Source organism: Branchiostoma belcheri, unplaced genomic scaffold, assembly GCF_001625305.1.
Source record: "Branchiostoma belcheri isolate BF01 breed outbred unplaced genomic scaffold, Haploidv18h27 scaffold1, whole genome shotgun sequence".
NCBI classification, from domain to species: Eukaryota; Metazoa; Chordata; class Leptocardii; order Amphioxiformes; family Branchiostomatidae; genus Branchiostoma; species Branchiostoma belcheri.
The window spans coordinates 1,190,980-1,212,877 of record NW_017802379.1 but is presented as its reverse complement, the minus strand read 5'-3'; the positions used below and the strand labels follow the sequence as shown (position 1 = coordinate 1,212,877).

Here is a 21,898-nt window from a genome sequence, read left to right as displayed (position 1 = left end):
TAGTTGTACGAAACGATTATTGGCTATATATTGTCACTAACCCCCATAAAAAGTAATTACATGCAAGTAGTTATTGTTGTGCGTGCAAAACAAAACGACTTGTGTCACATCAGCCACTACAGAATAGATCCATGAGAAATTTTCGACATGAGGACCAAGGCGACTCGTGGCGTGTTACAAACATAACAAGCCTAAAACACCCTACAGGTAAGCCCTATGCTTAAGATAAGTATTTCCAGCATTCTTATTAAGCAGTTTGTACAACACATGTACTTGTGTCCATTTGTTGCAGTAATCGCAACATTTCTGACTGTAATTACAGGGTAGTTTAGTCTGAGAACAAAAGACGAGGCTTGCGCTCGAGGGCAACCTTACACTCTCTCTGTGATCCATTACGACACGGTATGCGTTTGGTCCTTAAGTTGTGGAACTCACTCACTTCATGACCTTAAATGGCCATTTCCTGAACGGTACGTGGAGAGAACATCTAATTTTATGATATCACTCACCACAGCAGTTTCCTGTCTTAATGTCCTCTTAAGTAGTCCTTAACGGTTCGCCCCCGCTTTCTCACGGCCTCGCCCGAGGATTATATCTATAATCGTTACATCGGATACCTGGATAGACAGGGGCCGTCCATTTCATAACAGGGTCATGTCTGTGACGCAAACTTCGTATCAACACTTACAGTCTTTTGTCGACTACGGATAGCTGGACACGTTCGTGTGTATGTGGCGTCAATTAAGCTAGATCTGTCTTTCAAACCGTGATTTCGAAATACGTGGGACTTCTTTTTTTCCCACGCTACTTCAACCCAAACTCAGGTGGTTCGTAGGTGTGGCATGACCTGAAGTACCCTCGGGCGACAAGGCTTACACAGACTAACAGAGGATGTTATCATGGCCAAAACCAGGCCATCCTTACATCACTGTGTTCACTCAAGCGCTCACAGGCCCGTATTCGATCGTGTTGTCCGAGTTTTGTGCCTGCAACGGGCTTTTAGTACATAGCTAGCTGGTGAGATGATTGCTGTTCTAGTGAATGGTTTTTCTGGTGCCTGAAGGCGTCTGCCTTGGCTTTGTGGTCTGGCGGTGACTCAGTGTTCGCCATTGTCGGCTGGCTGTCACGTAGGTACATGTACAGGGTTACAAGCTCACCATGCCGACCTGTTTCTACAACGCACTGCGGATATTCGGCGGCATCATGGTCGTGTTTGGCCTGGTCGTCATCTGCATACAGTTGCTGTCCGAGTGTTACGACAGACACTTCTGTCAGAGAGACCGAGTCCCGTTCGAAGGCATCGGCTGCGTCATGGTCGGGGTGGTGGCGTTCGGCAGCAGCTTCCTGCTGCTGTGGTGCCGCGGGAAGAAGGAGCACGAGTTGAGGGTCGAGGATAAGATCGAGCCGAAGGTCCACTACACGAGGGCGTCGCCTGGCTACAACACCGAGTCGGCGCGCCAGTCCGCTGACGCGACGCCCTGCAACACGCCCACCTCACCGGAAGTCGGGACTCTGGACACGAAATTACTCTGTGAAAAGCTCGACTGTGTCGCCATGGAACGGGAGTGCAGGAATGAAGGTAACGTCCAGGTTTCTGTCTCAAGACTATGGTGTGTTTCACACAACTCATTTGATCTAAAGAAACTTTGTTTTGAACTGAATACTATCTAGAAAAGCCATATCTAGAACGTATGCAACTTTCGTCAAATACGGTAGTTCTTGTTTTCTATGGCGAAAAACCTGGGAGGGGATGATATAACTATTAAAGAATGTACAGCAGGATAAGAGGATGCAGTACCATAACATATAGGTCAACAATATGAGTGACATGTAGCTAACTATTGAAAAGTATTGTAACAATGTTGTCGCTGTGTCAATACAAACTATTTAAACAAAAGTCCTGAAAACGTTTCTTCGTTCCAGTGGGACAGCATTCAATATCTAAGCCTCTTACTTCTGTAAACTGCCACAGTATGGTGTTAGTCACCTGCCGATGGGAAGTGAAGCAGGTGGAAGCCGTATGCTACAGTCTAATGAACCAGATCTAACATGTGCCCTAATAGGAGTCTTACCCCCATTGTACAGGCCATTGCTCGTCAGAGGTTGACCATCCACATCTGTCCTTGAATGCATTCCAACAACAACTCAGCCGCCTGACGCCCTCACCCCACCACAACAACATGGACTCTCTCCGCAAGATACGTCAGGACTATTCCGTCATCGTCGACGAGACGGTTCGGCGTCCCTCCCACACACCTTCCGTCTCCTCTAACGTCTCCAAGACGTTTAAGAAGCCACCTGCAGGCACAGCCAGCTCGTCAAGAAGATCGTCTTTGACAGGGAGTCAGAAATATTGTGTCTCCCTGGTGCCATATTCCGGCAGTTCTGAATCCCTGTACAGTGAGGAGGAGGAGGAATACGATGATAGGACGGCGCTGCTAACACGTGATAGCAGTAAGTCACTGCTTACAGCCGATGGTTACACTGAGGAAAGCAGTCGTCGCGGGTATTTCTTTTTCCCAGCGGCAAGGGAGGCACGGAGAGACACATGGGGGAACAGGGGAACGTTCAAGAAAACCCCCGCGTTCCACAACCGCTGGGAACAGTCTGAACTCAGCCCGCGGCCGCAGCTAGTGCAGCTTTACTCGTCTGAGGAAGACCTACACTGCGTACAGACAACACGTCATGAAGAAAACCACCACATGGGGTCCATGCCGAACAACTGCAGGCCTGCTTCTCGGAAGCCAGACTGGTCGACGTCTTTTGAACACGTACAAAGTGCCTGTGAGTACGAATCGGCCCTGAGCCGAGCTTTTGACCAAGCTTGCGCGTGTGAAGACTGTAGAGTCAGTCGCAGCCAACCTACAGTGGTGCAGAATGACGGGTACTCTTCTGATGAGGAGCGTTCTGAATTTGGGGACAGCGAGTATGAAATGGAACTGTCCTCCGCGAGGTCAATAGGTAAGAGACCTAAGACTCCATTCGTGGGCCGAAAACATGGCTTCTTCGTCTCTTCTGATGAGGAATACATACCGTCCGGAAAGTCTGCCTCTGATCGCGATTCACCAACTAACCGTACCGCCAATAGCTCTGCGGCTGAAGACTTGAGAAGTGGAAAAACAAAAATGGTGGCGCCCATGGCCAAAATGACTGATAAAGGTCACCGAAATTTCGATGACGTGTCTCGGCGAAGCCGGTCAAACTCCATGGGTACTTCGATGGTTTCTCACACACCGCAAACCGACAAACATCTAGACCCTGATGATGATACATTCGCTTCGCAACGGAAGAGATCGCGATCTTTGGATTCAAAACAGATCAAGCGGGATTCTACGACGGCTAAAGCTAAACAGGCCCGATCAAGGTTAAGACCAGGGTCGCCGAGCCGTCTTGTACGACAGCAAAGTATGAGGGTCCCTTCAGCTGAGGAACACTCAAACTATGAATCCATGCTTAGCGTACCGCAGAATTCAAAATATCTTTCGGTCCCAGCCCCAGTATATCCAACAAAAGGGAAAAAGTCTCAAAATGCTGATGGGAGACCTAAGCGAACAAAAGACGCGAAGCCACAACCCAAGTCACTCGACTCGGCGACCTTGACATTACGGCGTTCAGCTGGGCACCTGTGTTCGAACAGATCCCTGTACAGCAGCTGTCCCGACCTGGGCTGCTCATCGCTGTCCATACACAACCTTGCAGAGAAAGCAAGAGACAGGTGAGTGGCAAAGACATTGGGAGGGGGCGAAGTACATTATGCGCCAGATTCAGTCGTACGTATTACCTTAAATCGGAGGCAACCTCTCTCCCTCTTCCCTTCTAATAGACGAGAGGGGGTGACTAGATATGTTGCATATTACATGAACGCGTGTGGGTAGGAATGAGGTGATGGCGCGGTCACAATCGTCGTAGGTGGTCGTAAGATTTTCATGCCGAGGAATTTTCAATCAGGCTGTGACAGAACCAACCGCCGAGAAGATTAATATTACTTTGCGGCAGTAAATTCCGTGACAAGACATCCTGATTTTGCATTACACGTACACGGCTATCGAAAGAATGTCCTTAGTTCGTAATCGTACGGTGATTGTACGACAGTACTCAGTTTGAGTCTGGGCCCATGCAGGTTTGTTGTTCTGTATTTACTACCTCGGGCACCGCGTGTGAAACTCTTACAGACTTACTGCAGCTTACCACATGTTCTAACATGTGACCCGAGAGGTGAAACAAACTGGTCGGACCAGTAATTAGTGACCTTTTGTCATTGGCGCTTAAGGCGACGAAGGATTATTTCAGTCACTAACGTGCGTCAACAAAACAGGGTCTTTGTTCACCATTTACGGCTATTTCTGAAAACAGCGTCATTTTCACCATAAAGCCATAGTAACTAATGCACAACCAAATATTCGCTTCATTCCGCATCATTTTCAAAAGAAAGGCCAACACCATTAAATTTTATGGATCGCTGAATGGTTTAAGCACGTAATGATCAGTGAAGAATGAAAATTATGGACAGACAATGGCTTTAAGGCCCGGCGGTACTTCAGCAGAAGTGGTAGATTCCTAGCCTGGGGAGAGCAGCAGTCTAAGGTCAGATCTGTTGATAGCCAACAAGGTAGTCGACGTCAGAACAAAATGGCGTCATATGTGACCTCAGGGAAGCGCATAACGCTGACCTCTGTTCTTCTAGTTAGGCCATGTTGATTTGATTATATGGGTGACATCCTCTGGAAACCCCCCCAAAAATGATGTACTGAAAGATTGTATTTCTCTCTTTTTCAGGTTTGGGGCAGAAGAAGGGAATGGTGAGTCTAAATTCGACAGGCATGTTGAAGAGTGGTGCGCTCGCTACCTTCCCGAGAATAGCAAAAACAAGAAGCAACAGGTTTCCACAGATGAGGCCGACAAGACACTGACAGATCTCGAAGTCAACAAACGCCCACCGAAAGACGAGGTAGACGGCAATGTCAGAAGAACCAACGACAAAGTCGACCATCGACACAACGAGCGTCATCCGACAAAGCAACCAGCACAGAGCAAACCTGTAGAACACAACGGAAGGTTGGATGTAGAGACGCAGAAAAACACTGAGCGTTCGGAAAGGACGTCAAACCCTGGCAGTCCCTCTCCACGACACAGGCTGAAGAGGTCGAACACTAATCACAGAGACGTTGGCCACGGACAAACTTTAAAACCCAACAGCATTCAACGCGAACAGAGCGGCGGCTCGACTCAAAAACTGTACGAACGCAAACGCACCGGGGATCAAAACGACGGCAGAAGGTCACATAGAACACACGTGCATGATCACAACAACAGTGGACACGGTGCTAGGGTTCCAAAGAACAGGCACAACCGCTCTTATTCAAAAGACAGGCCAAGAAACAAAGGGGGAAATTCTTACGACGGAGATGTGGAGACTAATTCAAACGGTCACCGTGAACATATTCCTAAGGAAAATGCAGAAAAACATGTGCACCACCCCAGCAAACTCCGCCAGGCGGTAGACCGACATCGTGACCGCGCTCACCAAATGGTGGACCGAAACAAGGAACGTGCTCATCACATCAAGGACCGAATCGACAGTTCAGCACAACACATCGTTGAACGCCACAGAGAACGCAGACATCACATCAAGGATCGGCTGGACAGAAAAAGAGAGCGAGCTCATGACCGTGCGCATCAGCTGAAGGATAGAGTCAAGGGGCACTCTCACTCACACTCCAAGGGCCGAAATAACCGCTCAAACAGCCAACCAACCAGCATCTCGCACACTACTAAACAAAAAAGGTAACAAGACGTCACAAATTTTCTTTATATAAATCGAAGTAAATTTTGCAATTATAGGCCCTTTGTTTGTTGTTTGACATAACTTTCACAACCAAAAAGCTACGTAGCACTCATGGCAACATATAAAGCTTTTAAGTACAATCATTTTTCATGTCTTACCAATTGATTTCCTTTCTCTTTCCTAAAGAAACATGGTCCGGAGGAACACAACGGGGACGACTCCTGGTCTCCTGTCCTCCAGGCCCGGTGGCACCCTGATGAGCCGACTGGCGCCCTCCCCACTCACAATACTCACAGCCTCCAGTAGCAGCCTGCAAGTGCTACAGAAGACATTCGCCTCATAGCGTTTCGTTACGGTGGTATCATAGAGCTGTGATCATCTGTTCAACATACATTTGTTTAACTATAAGCTAGCTATTTATTGATTCAGGAAATGCATGATCATCATACGGCAAGGACTGCACAGGAAATGTAAGGCTATTGCAAAGGGCTTTCTCTTGTGACGAGAATATACGTAAAAGACACGTAAATTTATGTAACGTAGCGTGACAGTGAACGTAAAATATTTAGATGTCTATTAAAGAACTTACTGCATGGACATTATATAACAAATATTATTGGACTGGTTGAAAATACCAGAATTCTATGTAAAATTTTGATATCGACGGCAACGGTGGCATCATATGTAACGTTATATAAAGGGCAATTTAGGGCATAAGTTATAACATTCATACCCTTCAGTATTACCCTAAAGTGATTTTTGTCTAGCCTCTGAATTCAGACATCGTCTTTGATCCATAACCTAAAACCATTTAATTATGTGTTGTAATTACTCTAAAGTTAAGTATTGAAGGATATGACAATAACTATGGATATGGTGCTATGATTAGTTAGCATTAGTCTCTGGATTTGTATAACTAATTTATCATGTAAACCAAAGAACAGAACAAGGGCATGTACATGTGCATTGATCATGAGTGAATTCTTCCTTTCTTATCGTTAAAATGATCCAATAGTGACTCAACATTAGGTAACATCAGCACAGACTAGGTTCCCAGGTCATCATCATAATCTGCCAACGCTAAATGGCAGGATAAGTCAGTTCCGTACACTGCTGAGCACCACATCTCACAATCGACCAAGGTTAGCAAGTGTTGATCTGGACAGCAACAATCGAGGATGCCAGCTCAGTAGTTTTACCGGTGCTTCCCTAGCCTCCCCCTCAGTAACAAAATGTATTGTCACAATCTCGGACAAAATCGTAGTTTTACCTACTCTGATGGCGCTCTTCTGGGGTTGGGTCATCTTTATTAACCTCACGGATCTTACCATTTACCGGGAATCGAAGAAATGCACCTTCTACCTGTGACCTTGTCCGCCATGTTGATTGTGGGTCATCTGACCTTTGACCTGTTACACAGTGGACCATTTCACCCATGCTAACACGCACAAAATTGATTTTTTTTCCACCAATTTGGTCAGACTTGTGAAGTGAATCTTCAATATTCCACTATTACTGACAAATCTAATTTTACATAGTACGTACATGTCGCCAACTTGAATGAGATTCAACAGCGCCACACAACGACCTGAATGTGATCTGCATGAAGTATGATCAGAGGACGCAGTGGTTTGCATGCATTAGAATCTAGATGCGCACTTACAGGTGTTTGATATAATATGTACCCTGGTGCTGTAAGAGGGCTATGGGTACCAGCACAGATACTGTTGAACAGTTAATTCTCGTAAGTATCGACCTGTGCAGTCTACAATATCATGTAAATGAAGGGTATTGCCTATTAATTCCAAGGTCCCAATTCCCAACGTGAGCTGAACAGTTATGGAAGAGACAAGTATTATCTAAAAGACAACGAAACACAAAAATGTTGAAAAAATTAACCATGAGCACTACTTTATATGAAATGTTAATCTTTTGTTCATGCAAACACCCCGCCCGGGTTCCGGTTCAGTGGAAATGTGACCTTAGCATAAGGAATATTACATTAGTTTAACAACAGCATGTGATTTGTATGAGGGTTTCGTTCAACTACCAGTTTAAAATCTTAAATTCTACACAGTAAAAGAGAATTTCTAACGTAAGACATTGTAGCATTATATTTTTTACATAACGGTTGCCCTTATCAACGTGTATCAAAGTGTGTTGCTCAATGACGTCAGACAGTCTACAGATTGCTTAAAAGATAACCCCAAAGTGTGTTTCTTACACGTTGCCATGTGTTAATAAAGCCAGAGATCAATCATTTGTACCCAATTAAGGCCAGTCCTCCGAAAGGACCGGAGATCTGAGGTGAGCCGACATTTCTAGAACAAGACGAATATACGTACATACCGACAAGTGCGCATGTCTTTCATCCGTGTTCAAACGGTGTAATCTTGGTAATCGTGACTGCTCTGATCGTGTTTAATTTGACGAGTAATTTTAATTAAGTAGATCTGCAATGATGTATGAGAGACTAATTGGGGAGAAAATAGAGGATCTGTACATGTCACGAAGCAGTGTAAATGTAAGATGAAAGCTGCCTGGTCAGTGTTAGGTGAAACCAATTTAATTTGCTGGTTTACAGATAACCCCACACATTCCTAATTTTTGTTTATGTTTCCTTGTTTACTACTTTCATTACTATTTTTCATTATTGTAGATAGTATTGTATCGTATTGTATTTTATTGTTTTGTTTATTTACCCGTTACCTAAGTTATTTCTTATTTATCCGATTGATTTGAATTGTTAATCACGTTATGAAGGGAGGCCTCCTCATAAGCATTTTATGCTTCCGGCCTCCCTGCACTGTTACATTTCATTTATATTTTCTTGTATTTGTATTGTTACATTTTGTTTTAAAGTGCAAAATAAACTGAAACTGAAACAGATTATTTTCACATTTTCTGGCCATCGTCATCATCCAATCGATGACCTCGATAGCTTGGAGACCTATCAAATGTCATCGCTCATCCCCAAAACAAGTTTTTACTTTAGGCCACACCAAGTAAATTTTATGGATGACGTCCACGCGCGCATTGATTTTGGCATGTTCCTAGAAAAAAAACAAGAAATTCCGCTTCCTGTAACTATGACCAAAGAGTCACGACAGTGCCTCAAGTCGTCAGATTGACGTGAAACCCGTAGAAGAAAGTGTCTATTACCATCCTGTTTTCACTGTCCACGGTTCCACCTGATTTATTGCTGTTTTGATGATGAATAAAAGACTTCTTGCTTGTTACACTGTGTCACCTCAATCAATTCGTGTCCTAATATTTGTCGTCTCATAGTATATTTCTAATCTAGGCATCTTGTTTTTTAGGGCCTTTCTTGTTTTTCTTTCGCCCTCTCGCATTAGATTTAGGGTCTCCAAAGGACGTCATCCATAAAATTTACTTGGTGTGGCCTTAGGTTAAAGAAAAAAATTGTTAGTTTGTTTTCGCGACTCTTGTTGTCATGCCCTGGACAGTTTTCATGTATGTTTTTACTGTTTTGTCTGGGAGAGAATGTTCTGAAAATCTGGAAACCAACGGCCGTTGATCCAAACAAATAACACCAATCTAACAGCAGCTTGATTTACAAGAAATACATGCCTTTGGGTGTTAGTTACTCACACAGCTCTGTGCGCACATATCATGAGCAGTGTTTATGCCTGAGGCATAGTGTATTTAGCTTGAATCAGCGCGACCGTTTTTTCTTTAAGTGTTACAACTTACTGTAATTAGACGCCGTATGGTGATAAAAGTACCGCTAGTCCCTCACCTGGAGGCTTGAAGGCCGTGTAATTTGGCACCTCAGATGTGCCAGAGGGTTCCACTAGGACGCTTCAGTAGCAATAAACCGATATGATTGTGTTAAACATTAAAGAAAAGGCGCTGCATGAAGAGTACCGGAGTCACAATCTGGCTGTGCAGGGAGGAGTACGCCTGTACAGACGCCTTTCAGGTATGTTCCTCTCTCGGTAGCTAGCCGAGTGTTTTCAAATTGATATTTATGATATTTGGGGAGTATATATAGAGACACGCATTCACATTTCTGCCTCTCAGCGTCTACGTGAGTATGTTTTTCCTGGGTGTAACGTTATGTCTCGTCTGTATTCTTCCTCTTCTGATGATCTCGGAAGTGAAGCATGATGCTTTTTTCAAGCAGCTACTAGTGCAAAGCGGCTTTGGTATGTTCGCGTATTTAGGGGGTGATTATATAAATCTACCGTACGCGTGTGGCTAATACGAGACGGGAGTTCGCCAGGCCTCCGTCCGGGTGATTTGTAGTGCACGTGAATCACAAAATTTGCAGATAGAAGTATTTGGACCATCGAACACATGGACATACCCCTACTCTTTTTCGAAAGATGTAGTAGGTTCTGCAATGTGCGTAGGGTGTGGCTCCCCCAAACACGGGACCTCCGTTTGATGTTCTATCCGAGGGACACCTGACCAAAGCTAGGTACTCATTTTTACCTGGGCGTATCTGTAGTTGTTGATATAAATATATGTCTATATATCATATAACGTGAAAGGTAATATCCGTTTTCCTCTGGGGACATTCTAGCCCCACCCTAACAGTAGTATTCAGTAGGCTGCATGCGTCTACTAGCAGGTTTCAGCTATTCTGCGTCCGTACCAGAATGTAAGGTTGACCTGGTTGAGTTGTTGTGTCACGCATCAAATTCCCATGCTACTGCTGGAAAGTGCTACAGATGGCGAGATTATGATTTTCCTTAACCCGTTATGCTATGACTATACTGTGCACAGCATCTGCCGCTCCAGATACTATAACCATGCTAGCTATAGTCGAGATAAAATTCCATCCCCGCGCTTTTTCTCCTAACTGTGCCAGTTCTGAATTCCCGGTATGTCTGACTGGTCTCCCTGGAGTTATTTCATGTGTAATCACCGGATGTAAGGACAAGATAGATGGAGAGGAAAAACAGCTTACGCCTCCTTCTTTACGGCTATCAAAACACTCTTTGAAGCAGCCAGAGCTCGTGCACTTTTAGATAGAAAACCTTATGTAACCCACTCGTAGCTCGCCTCTTGAGTGCAGGTCCATCGTGGGTTCAACAAGCACACGTACGTACTCCGGAGATGTTGTTGTGGACAGGAATAACAATGTTTTACATGCAAAACATGTTTTAGCCGTTCACTCTGCTCATGATCAAGGTTAGAAAGAGCATTTTCAGTAACCCTCAAAGGAAATGTCAGTCTTCCTAATCTCCAGAAAAATCTACCGGTGGCAAATTAGTAACTGCCGGCCAAAAGCAGCTCCACGGACCTTGTCTTGACCGCAGTTACTATACTGTAGCTTTGTCGCCACTGAAAGATCTGCTTGGAGATTGCACGATGTACTAACGCAAACCCTGGCTAAACCTCGCTCCTAGCCGCCCGCTGGACTGACTGGCAAGCCTAAGGAGGTGGCCAATTAGCATCAAGAGATTGTGTAAAACAGGCTGGAATACCGCCCAGTGATTGGTCTTTATTCCAGCAGCTCCTTCTCGATGGTTCTAAGGCGAGTATGACCCGTACATGTGATGAGTAGGGTTGCAGTGCGTAACACAGGCTGACGCGGGGTGCTGGAATCGCTAAGAAACACGGAGGTATGTCTAATTCCCTCTCGTTCCGCATTTGTGTTATCGTGTACTATAAGGAACAGAAGAAGCCTTTCGTGAATTTCATTCACGAAAATTCCGCGATGACAAGACACAAAACGTAATGCGGTGATAATGCAACAGTTCACGGTTGTCTTTCTCAATAACAGTCAGAACAGAAATACGTGACACTTGGCGGCTTAGAGTGAGATTGGGTAGGATTTGCACCGCAAGGTGCATTCTAAGGCCACACTAATTTTATTTGTTGATACTCGGATTTTTTTTCAGAAAAAATATGAAGTGACAGGGCGAAAAAGATAAAAATAAAAACAGACTTTGGCATCCTATGATAGCCCTAAATGCTATGGTACGTAGGAGCCAGGCCGGTTCGTAATTCAAGCAATAAATTTAATACTTTTAATCAAACCACTGCATTGATAGATGGAAAAACCGCAACAACTCTGAACAGAAGGAATTTCTTATACATGTAACTAATTGTGGCCAAAAAATGGCATTTTGTAGTTGATTCTGAGGGTGAATTTTTTTGTTTGTTTTGCAAATCAGAAAAAATGAAGCGGGCGAATCCGTGAACCAACAAATTAAATTGGTGTGGCCTAAGTACTGAAGCGTTCAGCTTGATTTCAGCGATGTATCATGTAGATGTCTATGGTGGGTGGTTCATTACCATCTTCTTTGATGCGTGTCAATTAAATGCAACTATCAGTAACACAGTAGATAACAGTAAAATATCAGATAAGTGTCGTAACGTAACAGCGTCATGGCAGTTGATGCATGTCAATACGCTATCATAGAATTACACTAGTTACGCCTTATTTTTTTACTTCGTTCTTTCCCAATTAAAAGGGCTGTGCCCTAGATTGTATCATTGTGCTCGATGTAAGTTGAAATCACACAGGAGTGGATTATACAAGTAGATGAAATTGAGCATTAGCTATTAGAAGATTAGCTGTCAGCACCAAGGACAGCCACCGTCTGTCTGCATGATCAATGGAAGCTTTCGTTACATCGTAGGCGTTTCTTAATGTTATGAAGTGAAGACACTGTTCTAGGAAAAAACAGGTGTTTATGACATCAAAGCTAATAGTAGCAAACGAGGGAGGACACAGGGAACGCCTAATGATAAGGCTTTCGCTTATATGATGTTAGATTTGATTTGTAGATACTGTTACGTATGTGCATTCAAACAACAAGCAATCAAACAAACAATTTGGATCTTCTACAACCCATAAGATTTTATCTCCAAGCACGATTCGGCTCAGTGTGTTCTAAGCTAAAATTATACATCTTTTTACTGGCATGCATCTGCACTTTCATTTCATGTTTATGTTATACTTTATGTCATCTTTATGTTTACATTTGTTTTATGTTTTATGAGCAGCGGATTTACATAAGCACAACAAGTGCTTCCTATCCAATGCTCAAAAATCCATGTGAATAAAATTTAAAAAATAAAATAAAAATCTTCTCTATCCCACTCCATTTGCCTGGTGTGATTGCTGGCAAATGTAGGGAATGCTAAAGAAAACTGACCTCTAGAAAGACGTATGAAAAGCCTAAAGAACATGTTTAATGCGCTGGTCCTGACCTACATCCGGTTGAAGAAGATTACCTGATCAGTGTTGACATGCTGCCGTGGTGATTTCCGGAGAAACGCCGTAACTCGGCTGATACCGAATCAAGACCAGGGATAATGACGAGCCGCTGACACCATTAAAAGCGATCTGCCCACCTGAGGCTCGGATTATCTTCTCCTGCCAGTGAAAACAGCCGGTTTTCTCCAACGTAACGCTTGTCGCACTCTCATCGGAGTTTATCAATATTGACTTGCCGGTTATACAGCAAATGCGTACACGCTGAAGTATTGACTTTGATCTCATGCCGTGCGATTTGCCTGCAATCGCTGCCAAATTAAGCCCTGAAAGCCGCTCCAGCCTCATGCGGCAAGCCTGCAGATGTAAGTTAGACCTAAACCTTTAGCCTTGTACGAACATTTTGTGGAAGTACAGTAATCCAACCTGGTATTACGTCTTCTCTCTTTCTCCCTCCATTTTTACAAACAGTTCCCTAGTGGTTTGGAGCACGCAGCTCCATACGTTAGCCATGGACCTTCCAGCTAACGTGTCTACAACCCCGAGCGCTCACGAAAACGATACCTCGTCCCTCGCCGTTCTCCCCGAAGCCTCCCAAGCGGAGGTCGTCACAGAAGTCCTGGTTCTCCTCCTGATCTTCGCCCTGACTCTGGTGGGGAACGTGGCGCTGTGGATCGTGGTGCTGAGGAACGGAGACCTCCGCAAGGCGTCTAACTACTTCATCCTGTGCCTGAGCGGGGCGGACATCCTGGTCATCGCGCTGAACCTGCCCTTCACCGTGACGGCGGTCCTGCAGGCCGGCTGGCACCTCGGCGACACCTTCTGTCAGGTCCTCGGCTTCTTCAACATGGTGACGTTTGTCACAAGCACCACGTCTCTGGCTGCCATCAGTGTCAACAGGTAGGAGCCGGCTGATTTATCTATTTATTGTTTATTTATTTATTTAGAATCTTCATTAGTGATACAAAATTGTATACTAATCTTCCTGGAGTCCTTGTTTACAATACAATATATACATACATGTAGCAATACAAGCAATTTACAAATGACTCTAATAGTACACTAGAATAACAACGAGCAAAACTATGAAAAAAATCGTGAACAGTAAATTCATACAACGATCATATTTATACCTTTTACGACTCTTTTCTGTATGATTACTATTTCTACTGCTATTTCCATCTCTCGGATGCCCAAAGTACATTACGGCTATTTCTATATTGCAGTACAAATTCAATATTACAGAAAAGCAGCACATGTAAGTGCTTTTGGACCCGAGAGCGTTTTTACCATTCTGACCTTACACGCAAGTTTTGACATGGAGTTTTAAACAACTGCTTGGTTGTTTAACGACACTGAATTATTCAACATTAAATCTCCACCTCACATGTATAAACGCCGTCACCACGTGGGACGTTTCCCATACATGCATGTACGTGCTTTTAAGGAAGTACTAGTAAATGAAATAGGTACATATAGACAGGCTAAATGACCCAGATAATTCTATCGCCTGGCAAGAAAAAATAACTTCAAATTAAATCATCGCAAAGTCAACTGGCGTTATCATAACTTATTGATAGCTTACTACACATCATGGGACAAAATGAAAAGCCTAATAAGCTATCATCATGTCAAATCATATCGGGTGTTTTTTTTTATAAAAAATATATGTCTGTACCGAATGCGCCACTTTTATATGTGCGATTAATGTCTGTAATATGTATATAGACCATAAAAATTACTAGCAAAACCTTGGAAAAGTACAAAAGAAATATATAGCACCAACCCATGCATGCTATTTAATTAAAGTATTAAGACTTGTTCTAGATTACTATGGAATCTAGTCTGTCTCCAGTGGCCTTACCAACTCTTTGACATTCTTAACAATTTATTAAGTCCTAGCGAGCCTCCTTAACAGGATGTATACAACTGGGGCAGTTCTCATTTCTCTGGGTTTAATTTCTGATGCTTCCATTTGTACTCGGCGGATTGTTGTGCCACCCAGCTTTATAGGCGTAGACGCTGTTCTGTAAGATAAAGTAACAAAACTCTCTGCTTGAATGTTTCCTGCTTAGTGTGGCCTCCGGATAATCCCTTCATAAAGCAGGATGTCGATCCGTGTAAGACAGTAGAGCAAAGATGATTGAAAAAAGAATAAGAAGATTGTCAGGAATATTCCCTTCCACAAAGCGGATTCACACGGTGAGCCCCTGGCCGACAGTAACCTTAGCGGTTAGCCCATAAGGTGGGAAGCGACGGCGAGAGACTGAGTAAGTCCACACCGACATCCGCGCGCGCATTGAATTTCGCCTGTTCTCTCTAATAAAAATCACCTCCTCCGAGGCTCTGACCTTGGTGTCATCCTCCGTGATAGCTAGCGACAATAGGCAGCCGGCAGTAACTACGGAGGACGGCACCCAGGCTGAAGAGGCTTCACAGAACTCAAGAAATCAGAACAGTGCCGACTCATAAATGCCAGCATGTGCCGGCCTGTAAAAGTCGCCATGTACCACAGCATTTCACAATACCAGCTTTGTATTTCTGTGGTTTAGCTGCATATGGGGGGGGGGGCGTTTTTTTATTCGCCCGCGCACACTAGTTTGGGTGTCTTCAGAGGATGTCATCCATAACATTAACCTCAGTGGTTAGCCCATAAGGTGGAAAGCGACAGCGAGAGACTAAGTAACGATGAATACTTGTGAGCCCTTCTATCGGCTGCTGTGTGAAATCACGTACCTCTTTGTGTTTGTGCGAGCAGACGGGTTTATCAGTCGCTTTCAGAGACGACCACCTGACCTTCTGGGGCGCAAATGCACCACCAACATCCGCAAGGTCACCCAAGGTCAAGACGTACAATATTCCCAAGGACATGAAAGCGATCTCTACACTGATATTCCGGAAAATTCTAGACATGACTGCTCTCCGAGTTGCAGTAATTGGTTCTCCGAACAAAGCTGATGCATTTTCAGTTGTACGTTGTCACGATAAAGAAAAAAAACATTCAGGATCATGAAGAGGACGTGAAGAATTAATGGGAGGAACTGATAAAGAAGATTAATTTTTCAGCACTTAATGAATAAAACTATATAATCCGTCCTAAGTAATACACCTATTCTAGTTAATGTTTGAGCTACATCCATTGCCTTTATTTCTATCCATTTGCACTGTTCTTGACATCACATCAGTACCAATGATAGATACACGTTTTCGTCACAACACTCAAACATGAAACATGACAGCTTTCCTCTAATCGGAAGATGAACGACCGTAGGATATGATGTAGAAGCCTCTCTGAGGAAGAACAAAAACAAAATTCGCCCTTTATGCAACATGTAGACGCCGGCCGTCTGTGGGGACTCCCTAACCCTTTTAACCGTGTCGGCGGCACATCAGGACGGATCTAGCCGGAAGCGCGAGCGACGTGCGCAACCGACGATAAGGAGTTCATGTGTGTACGGAATATAAACATGATTCTAACATTAGTTTCTATGATATCTAGAGAACAAAAAAGATCGCTGTCTCTACACATGAGGTAACTCTTTATCTTGTCTGTTCCCTTGGCGTACACGCGGCCTTAAGTTCGTGAGTTAGAAATTGATACGCTTTAAGCTGCATACCGGGACATACCCCCTTTTTAATTGATAGTGTGGCAGGTTCTCTAGCATCTACTCAGTGTATAGCTCTTCATAAACATAATACCAATGGTTTAACGCACCCTCCTCAGGAATCATGAAATGTCAGTAGAGTGCAAATAGCACAGAACCCCCACAGGTAGGATCGAATGCCACACACTGGGGGAAGCTGGACGGTAAAGCTTATGGTTAGGTAAAGGTGAGGGTAACATAGCCTTGCTATCGACGAGGCAGCAGAACAAGGATCTGGCAGCTAGGATCAAACGCCTGTTAGTAACTTCTGGGCCACCAAACCCCCACAGGCCTCACTCATGCCCTTTGAAAAGAAACCTATCAGCTACGTATAAAGGAATATGCACTAATCCTTTTAACACGGCGGCAGAACAAGAGATGATCTGACTGTTTGGCTCAAAAACCTAGATCTGGGGGATCGGTAACGAAAGTCTTAGCCTCCAGACTACCGCGCGCTACACTCATGCCGTTTGAAAAGGAACTCGTGGCCTACGGACAAGGAAATATGACCACTGCTGTCTGCATCGCGGAGTGTGGAACAAACACACACCTTCTAAAACATACACTATGGCGGTGACGACGACGCTCACGTTTCAGTACGCCAGACAAACTAGAACAACTCCGGCAGGAAGCGAGGTTACTTACAGGCAAACATTCACGGGTTGATGACCCTCTGCAGCGTCAATGTCCCCGAGTTTCCTTTGGGCCGTTCCATTAAAGACAGGAGGGGTGATCTGGAATTTAAAAACTAGTAACTTTTTAATAACTATTGCCAGACAATTGTGGATATGTTTCCCCCAGGGTTACCTTTGCTAAGATAAAATTTTGTGTGTGTAATATTTTGTGTTGTGTCTTAAGACCATTAAACATGATATCTGTGTGTATACTTGCAGGTATTTCATGATTGTTCATCCGGTGAAATACACAAAGATCTACACACCGGTAAACACTGCAGTCATCATCACAGGTAAGTGGGGCAGGATGGAGAGCTCGGGGGGAAAGGAGCTAATTGCATTTGCTGATGCCCTACACAAAGACTGCAGTGGTATCTATTTTCAATTCAATTACTAGAAGCCAGAGGGGGAGGTCTCTTAGCTTTACATTTACGTCAGCTGGACCTGGCGTCAAAGTACGGTATATGGTATTCAGAACCTTGATGTACATGTAAGTACTGAGATGTCAAAGCTTAATTGAAATAGAAACCTGAAGCTTCCTGTGGAAGCCCGTAGGTCGAGTGGATCACTTTGATAATCTAACCTTTAAAGAACACGCTTTTCAATTTTCTTTCCTTTGAATTTTTTTACCACGGCTTCTGTTTCTTATCAGGGAGTCAAATTCCTGCGCCATCCACAGCCTTTTCTCCTGCGTCTGTGGGAATAGCGGCGATAGGCCTTTACGTAAGCGATGCCGGTACCAACTGTCAGTTGAAATGTCGATAACCTGATATTTAGAGGGCAAAACACATCAACCTCAAACTTTCTGCACCAAAAAAGGGGATATACCAGTAATGAAACCCCTATGTATAAAATTCCATGGAAGGCTCTAAAGCTGTTTGTGTTTTGTTTGTTTGTATGTTTGTTTATTTGTTTTATTGTGCAGGTGTCTGGGTGTTTTCTATCGGTTGTTCGCTGCCTCCGCTGTTCGGCTGGGCGAAGTACAGCTTCATGGCGGACCAGTCGTTCTGTTTCTGCTCGTGGGCGGACCACCCCGGCTACACCGTCTTCATGTTCACCATGGGTTTCTGCCTGCCCAGCACGGCCATGACGGGCTGTTACGTCGGCATCTGGCGAAGGTAATGCTTAGGTCACATTTCCAAACCGGGGCCCGGCCGGGCTGTTTGTATGAGCGAAAAATTAACAATTAATATCAAGAAAATACAGAATTAGTGCCCATGATAATTTAAAAAAATTGTGTTTTGTTGTCTTTTATATGGTACATTTCGTTACGGCCGGGCCCCATGTGGGAATTGTGACCACAACATAAGAACCAATCACCGCAGATCTTTTGGTGTCTGTGAAGACAGTGACAAATTGACAATCGGAGATTAGGGACAGATATTAACCAACTTGTTGGTGTCACTGTCTCGGAACATCGATGTGCTACTGCAGACAAGAAAGTCATTTAAAACTTGATGAAAAAGGATGAAATGTCTTTACATGCTATCCTATGTCAATTATATTACTGCTCTTTGTTACCAGGTACAAGAAAAACCGGCGCAAGTTGGGCGGATCGCCGACGAGAAACCAGCGGCGGCAGAGTCAGGAAGCGACCCTAGACAAGTCAGTCACTTCCCTGACCCCCAAAAGTACAAGTCGCTGTTCCATAAGATCTCCGCAACAGTCCTCACACGAAACAACAAAGCCACCAAAAACCACGCAGACCGTCGTTTTCTTCAACAACCACGAAACAAGCACCTGTTGGTACTCCACAAGGCAAGGCGTTGCTGGCAACACCAACACAGATACCACCCGAGAAGGCAACGCCAACGGTTGTCCTGCTGATGACACATTCAAAGACAGACAGTCAGACGGTTGCATTGAAGTAGCGATCTCATGCGACAGTTCCTCGGATAGAAAAGACAGTGGTGACCGGAAGCCCATCGGGACCAAGCCTCGAGCGATAGAAAACGAAGTTTCGCCGCTGAACGAGAAGAAAAGCGCGCGGCCGAACCGGAAGCACGGAGCCGTGGCGTTCGACTGCGACCTGACCATCACAGTGAACAGTCCGAAAGACGACGAGGTTCCAGCCGGGGACAGGGCGGACGAAGACGACTCGGAGATGGCGGCAAACTCCTGCGACAGACACCGCAATCGTCTACGTAACAGGTATAAGTTTACAGAATGTCTTTTCCAGCATTTTCTGTATTTGACAGGTGAAGTTGCAATTGATGAATGATGTTCTTCCACTGTCTTACAAACTCACATAAACTCATGTGATTCACATGTTTGTATCAACCGCGAACGCCTCCCTACCCCCCCCCACACACACACACACACACACCTCAAAATCAGCTCGCCTCGACCGTAAATCTACTTCCACCACATTTCGCTTACAGAATAAAGAAGAGGCAGCGGAAGGAGGAGGCTGCCCTGACCCGGTCCCTGCTGGTGGTGATCCTGGTGTTCATGGTGTGCTGGTCTCCCTACGCCATCACCACCATGGGACAGGTCTGAAATCTACTCTGTACTTTGTATAACAGTAACTTGACCTAGACGCAACATTGTGTATATTTTAATAACTTTGTATGTGTCTTTGTATATACTTTATTTAGATGTACATGTATTGCTTCTTAAAATTTTGTTGTGAGAAATTGTACCCAATTTCGTGGGATGCAGTTGTGCTCTAGCCTGGGTACCATCCTGGTTAGTTAACGTCCACTCCCACAGTCGCTACCGACCAACCACTGGTCATATGTATTAACTGTGGGAGCGGACGTTAACTAACCCGGATGGTACCCAGGCTAGTTGTGCTCCCCCCTGCTGATGTACATTTCGAATAAGGCAATAAATATTATTATTGTTATTATTATTTAAAGGTCATCGGCTCCATGCACGTGCCCAGGGCGGTGAAGGTGGTGTCCCTGGTGCTGGGGTACTTCAACAGCTGCTGCAACCCGCTGGTGTACGGGCTCATGAACAAGAGATTCCGGGACGGGTTCGCCAGGCTGTTCCGTCTCAACTGCGGGAGGAACGCGGCCTAGGGCAGCAATCTGTTGTTCCACACATACTGTATTAGCCTCTGCTATGCTTCGGGAAGTGGCTGGAAAGGGTAGAAATTGCCATGACCCAATAGACATGATGTCAGGGGAGTTGATGGCCCGGGGCCAACTCTCCTGACATATTATCTGTCTATTTGGTCAAGTTTTAGTGTTTATAGCCGCCTCCTGAAGCCTGGTAGAGGCTAGCTCCGTATATTTGAGCAGGTTAGTATTTGTTTACGGTATTAATTTTCTTGAACGACGGAACTTTAGTTTAAGTCAGAAAGTCACATCACTTTAATTTCACTGCCTAATTATGGAATCTTCTTTTTTTTTTCTCCTGGAGTCGCATTAATCCTTTGTGAATTGTTCGTGCATATTTTGTGAACTTTCTGATTAGTATTTGGTAAGGTTCATCACGCCTGTTTTGTGAAGGTCTAACTCTTTAAGATTATCAATGTATCATTAGTTAATTAAGTTGCTGATGATTGTTTTGTGAAATTGCTTATTTGTCTTCCGTGAATTCATTAGTATTACTTTGCTAAAGTTGTTTCTCTGTAAGCTGTGTGCACATGTGTTGCGCCACGATACACGAGTTGCGCTGATATGATTGTATCTCGTCTAGTTTTGCTGTTCCTTATCTTTGATGTTCACGATGCAAAATTTGCTGATTTGCTGATAAAGCATTCATTAGAAGGCGTTTATGTAAATCGTATACCTCTTATTATTGTACTTAGCTTTTTTTTGGCGTTGTTCTGGCTTTTATTAAAGTTTTAAGCGTCAGTGTGACAAAAATCGTGGCATTGCCAGTTTGCCATACAGTATAAAACGTTTATGTAAATTATGTATTGTACTAGTACCATGTTGATACTCGCCAAAGTTATGTTGTTAATTCGACTTTATAACTTACGACTAGGCCCGCGCCGGCTCAAATGTAAAATGGACTTATTCATTGGTATAAGTTATGTATCATGTTATATTGATATTGCATACAAATTAACGCAAACTTGAATACAGTTTAAGGATGTGTTGCATAGCAGTTAACATGTATTGCATATCTGTATACGTGCATTGCATATCTGTTTACATGTCAATCAAAAGTCATCTATCTTTATGTACCGATAGGTTTTGTGTTTTGTGTTGAAATAAAAGTTGAATTCTAACGTTAACTCTAGCCGGCTGAAAACCCTTATTTGAGCCACACTGAGTAGAGACAAATACTAAGTATCGCTCAGAAAACAAAACAAAAATAGGATGATTACCAACACGCACGTAACGTTACCCGTCACTGAAGTTAGGCAAAAAGTCACCGTTTAGTGTAGAAAAAGTCATCCTCACTGGGTCAGTATGCAATGGGGGGGGGGGGGCTTAGTGAAACCGCAGTCTTTAACAGACCAAACTTCACTATCCCCAACACGTAAAATACGGCTAGTATGTTATAAAAATACAAGTTTCCCATCCTGCATATCATTATCCATCCTTTATATAGCTATCAACTGTCAAGGTCAGTCCAACATGGCTGCCAGATAGTAACAACGTTAAACGTTAGAAAACTCGAAACGAAACACGCACTAGCT

The 21,898-nt window shown here is 44.1% G+C and overlaps 1 protein-coding gene across 1 annotated transcript; it reads left to right on the top strand.

Annotated features, from left to right (window-relative positions):
* Positions 1-1,058: 1,058 nt before the first annotated feature.
* On the top strand, positions 1,059-20,354 carry LOC109462167. The gene is given in 9 exon segments (XM_019758702.1): positions 1,059-1,579; positions 2,086-3,715; positions 4,777-5,852; positions 13,460-13,880; positions 17,518-17,591; positions 18,224-18,416; positions 18,823-19,449; positions 19,680-19,791; positions 20,160-20,354. Coding segments are annotated over 9 exon segments (4,719 nt in total). The 5' UTR covers positions 1,059-1,158; the 3' UTR covers positions 20,325-20,354.
* Positions 20,355-21,898: the final 1,544 nt, after the last annotated feature.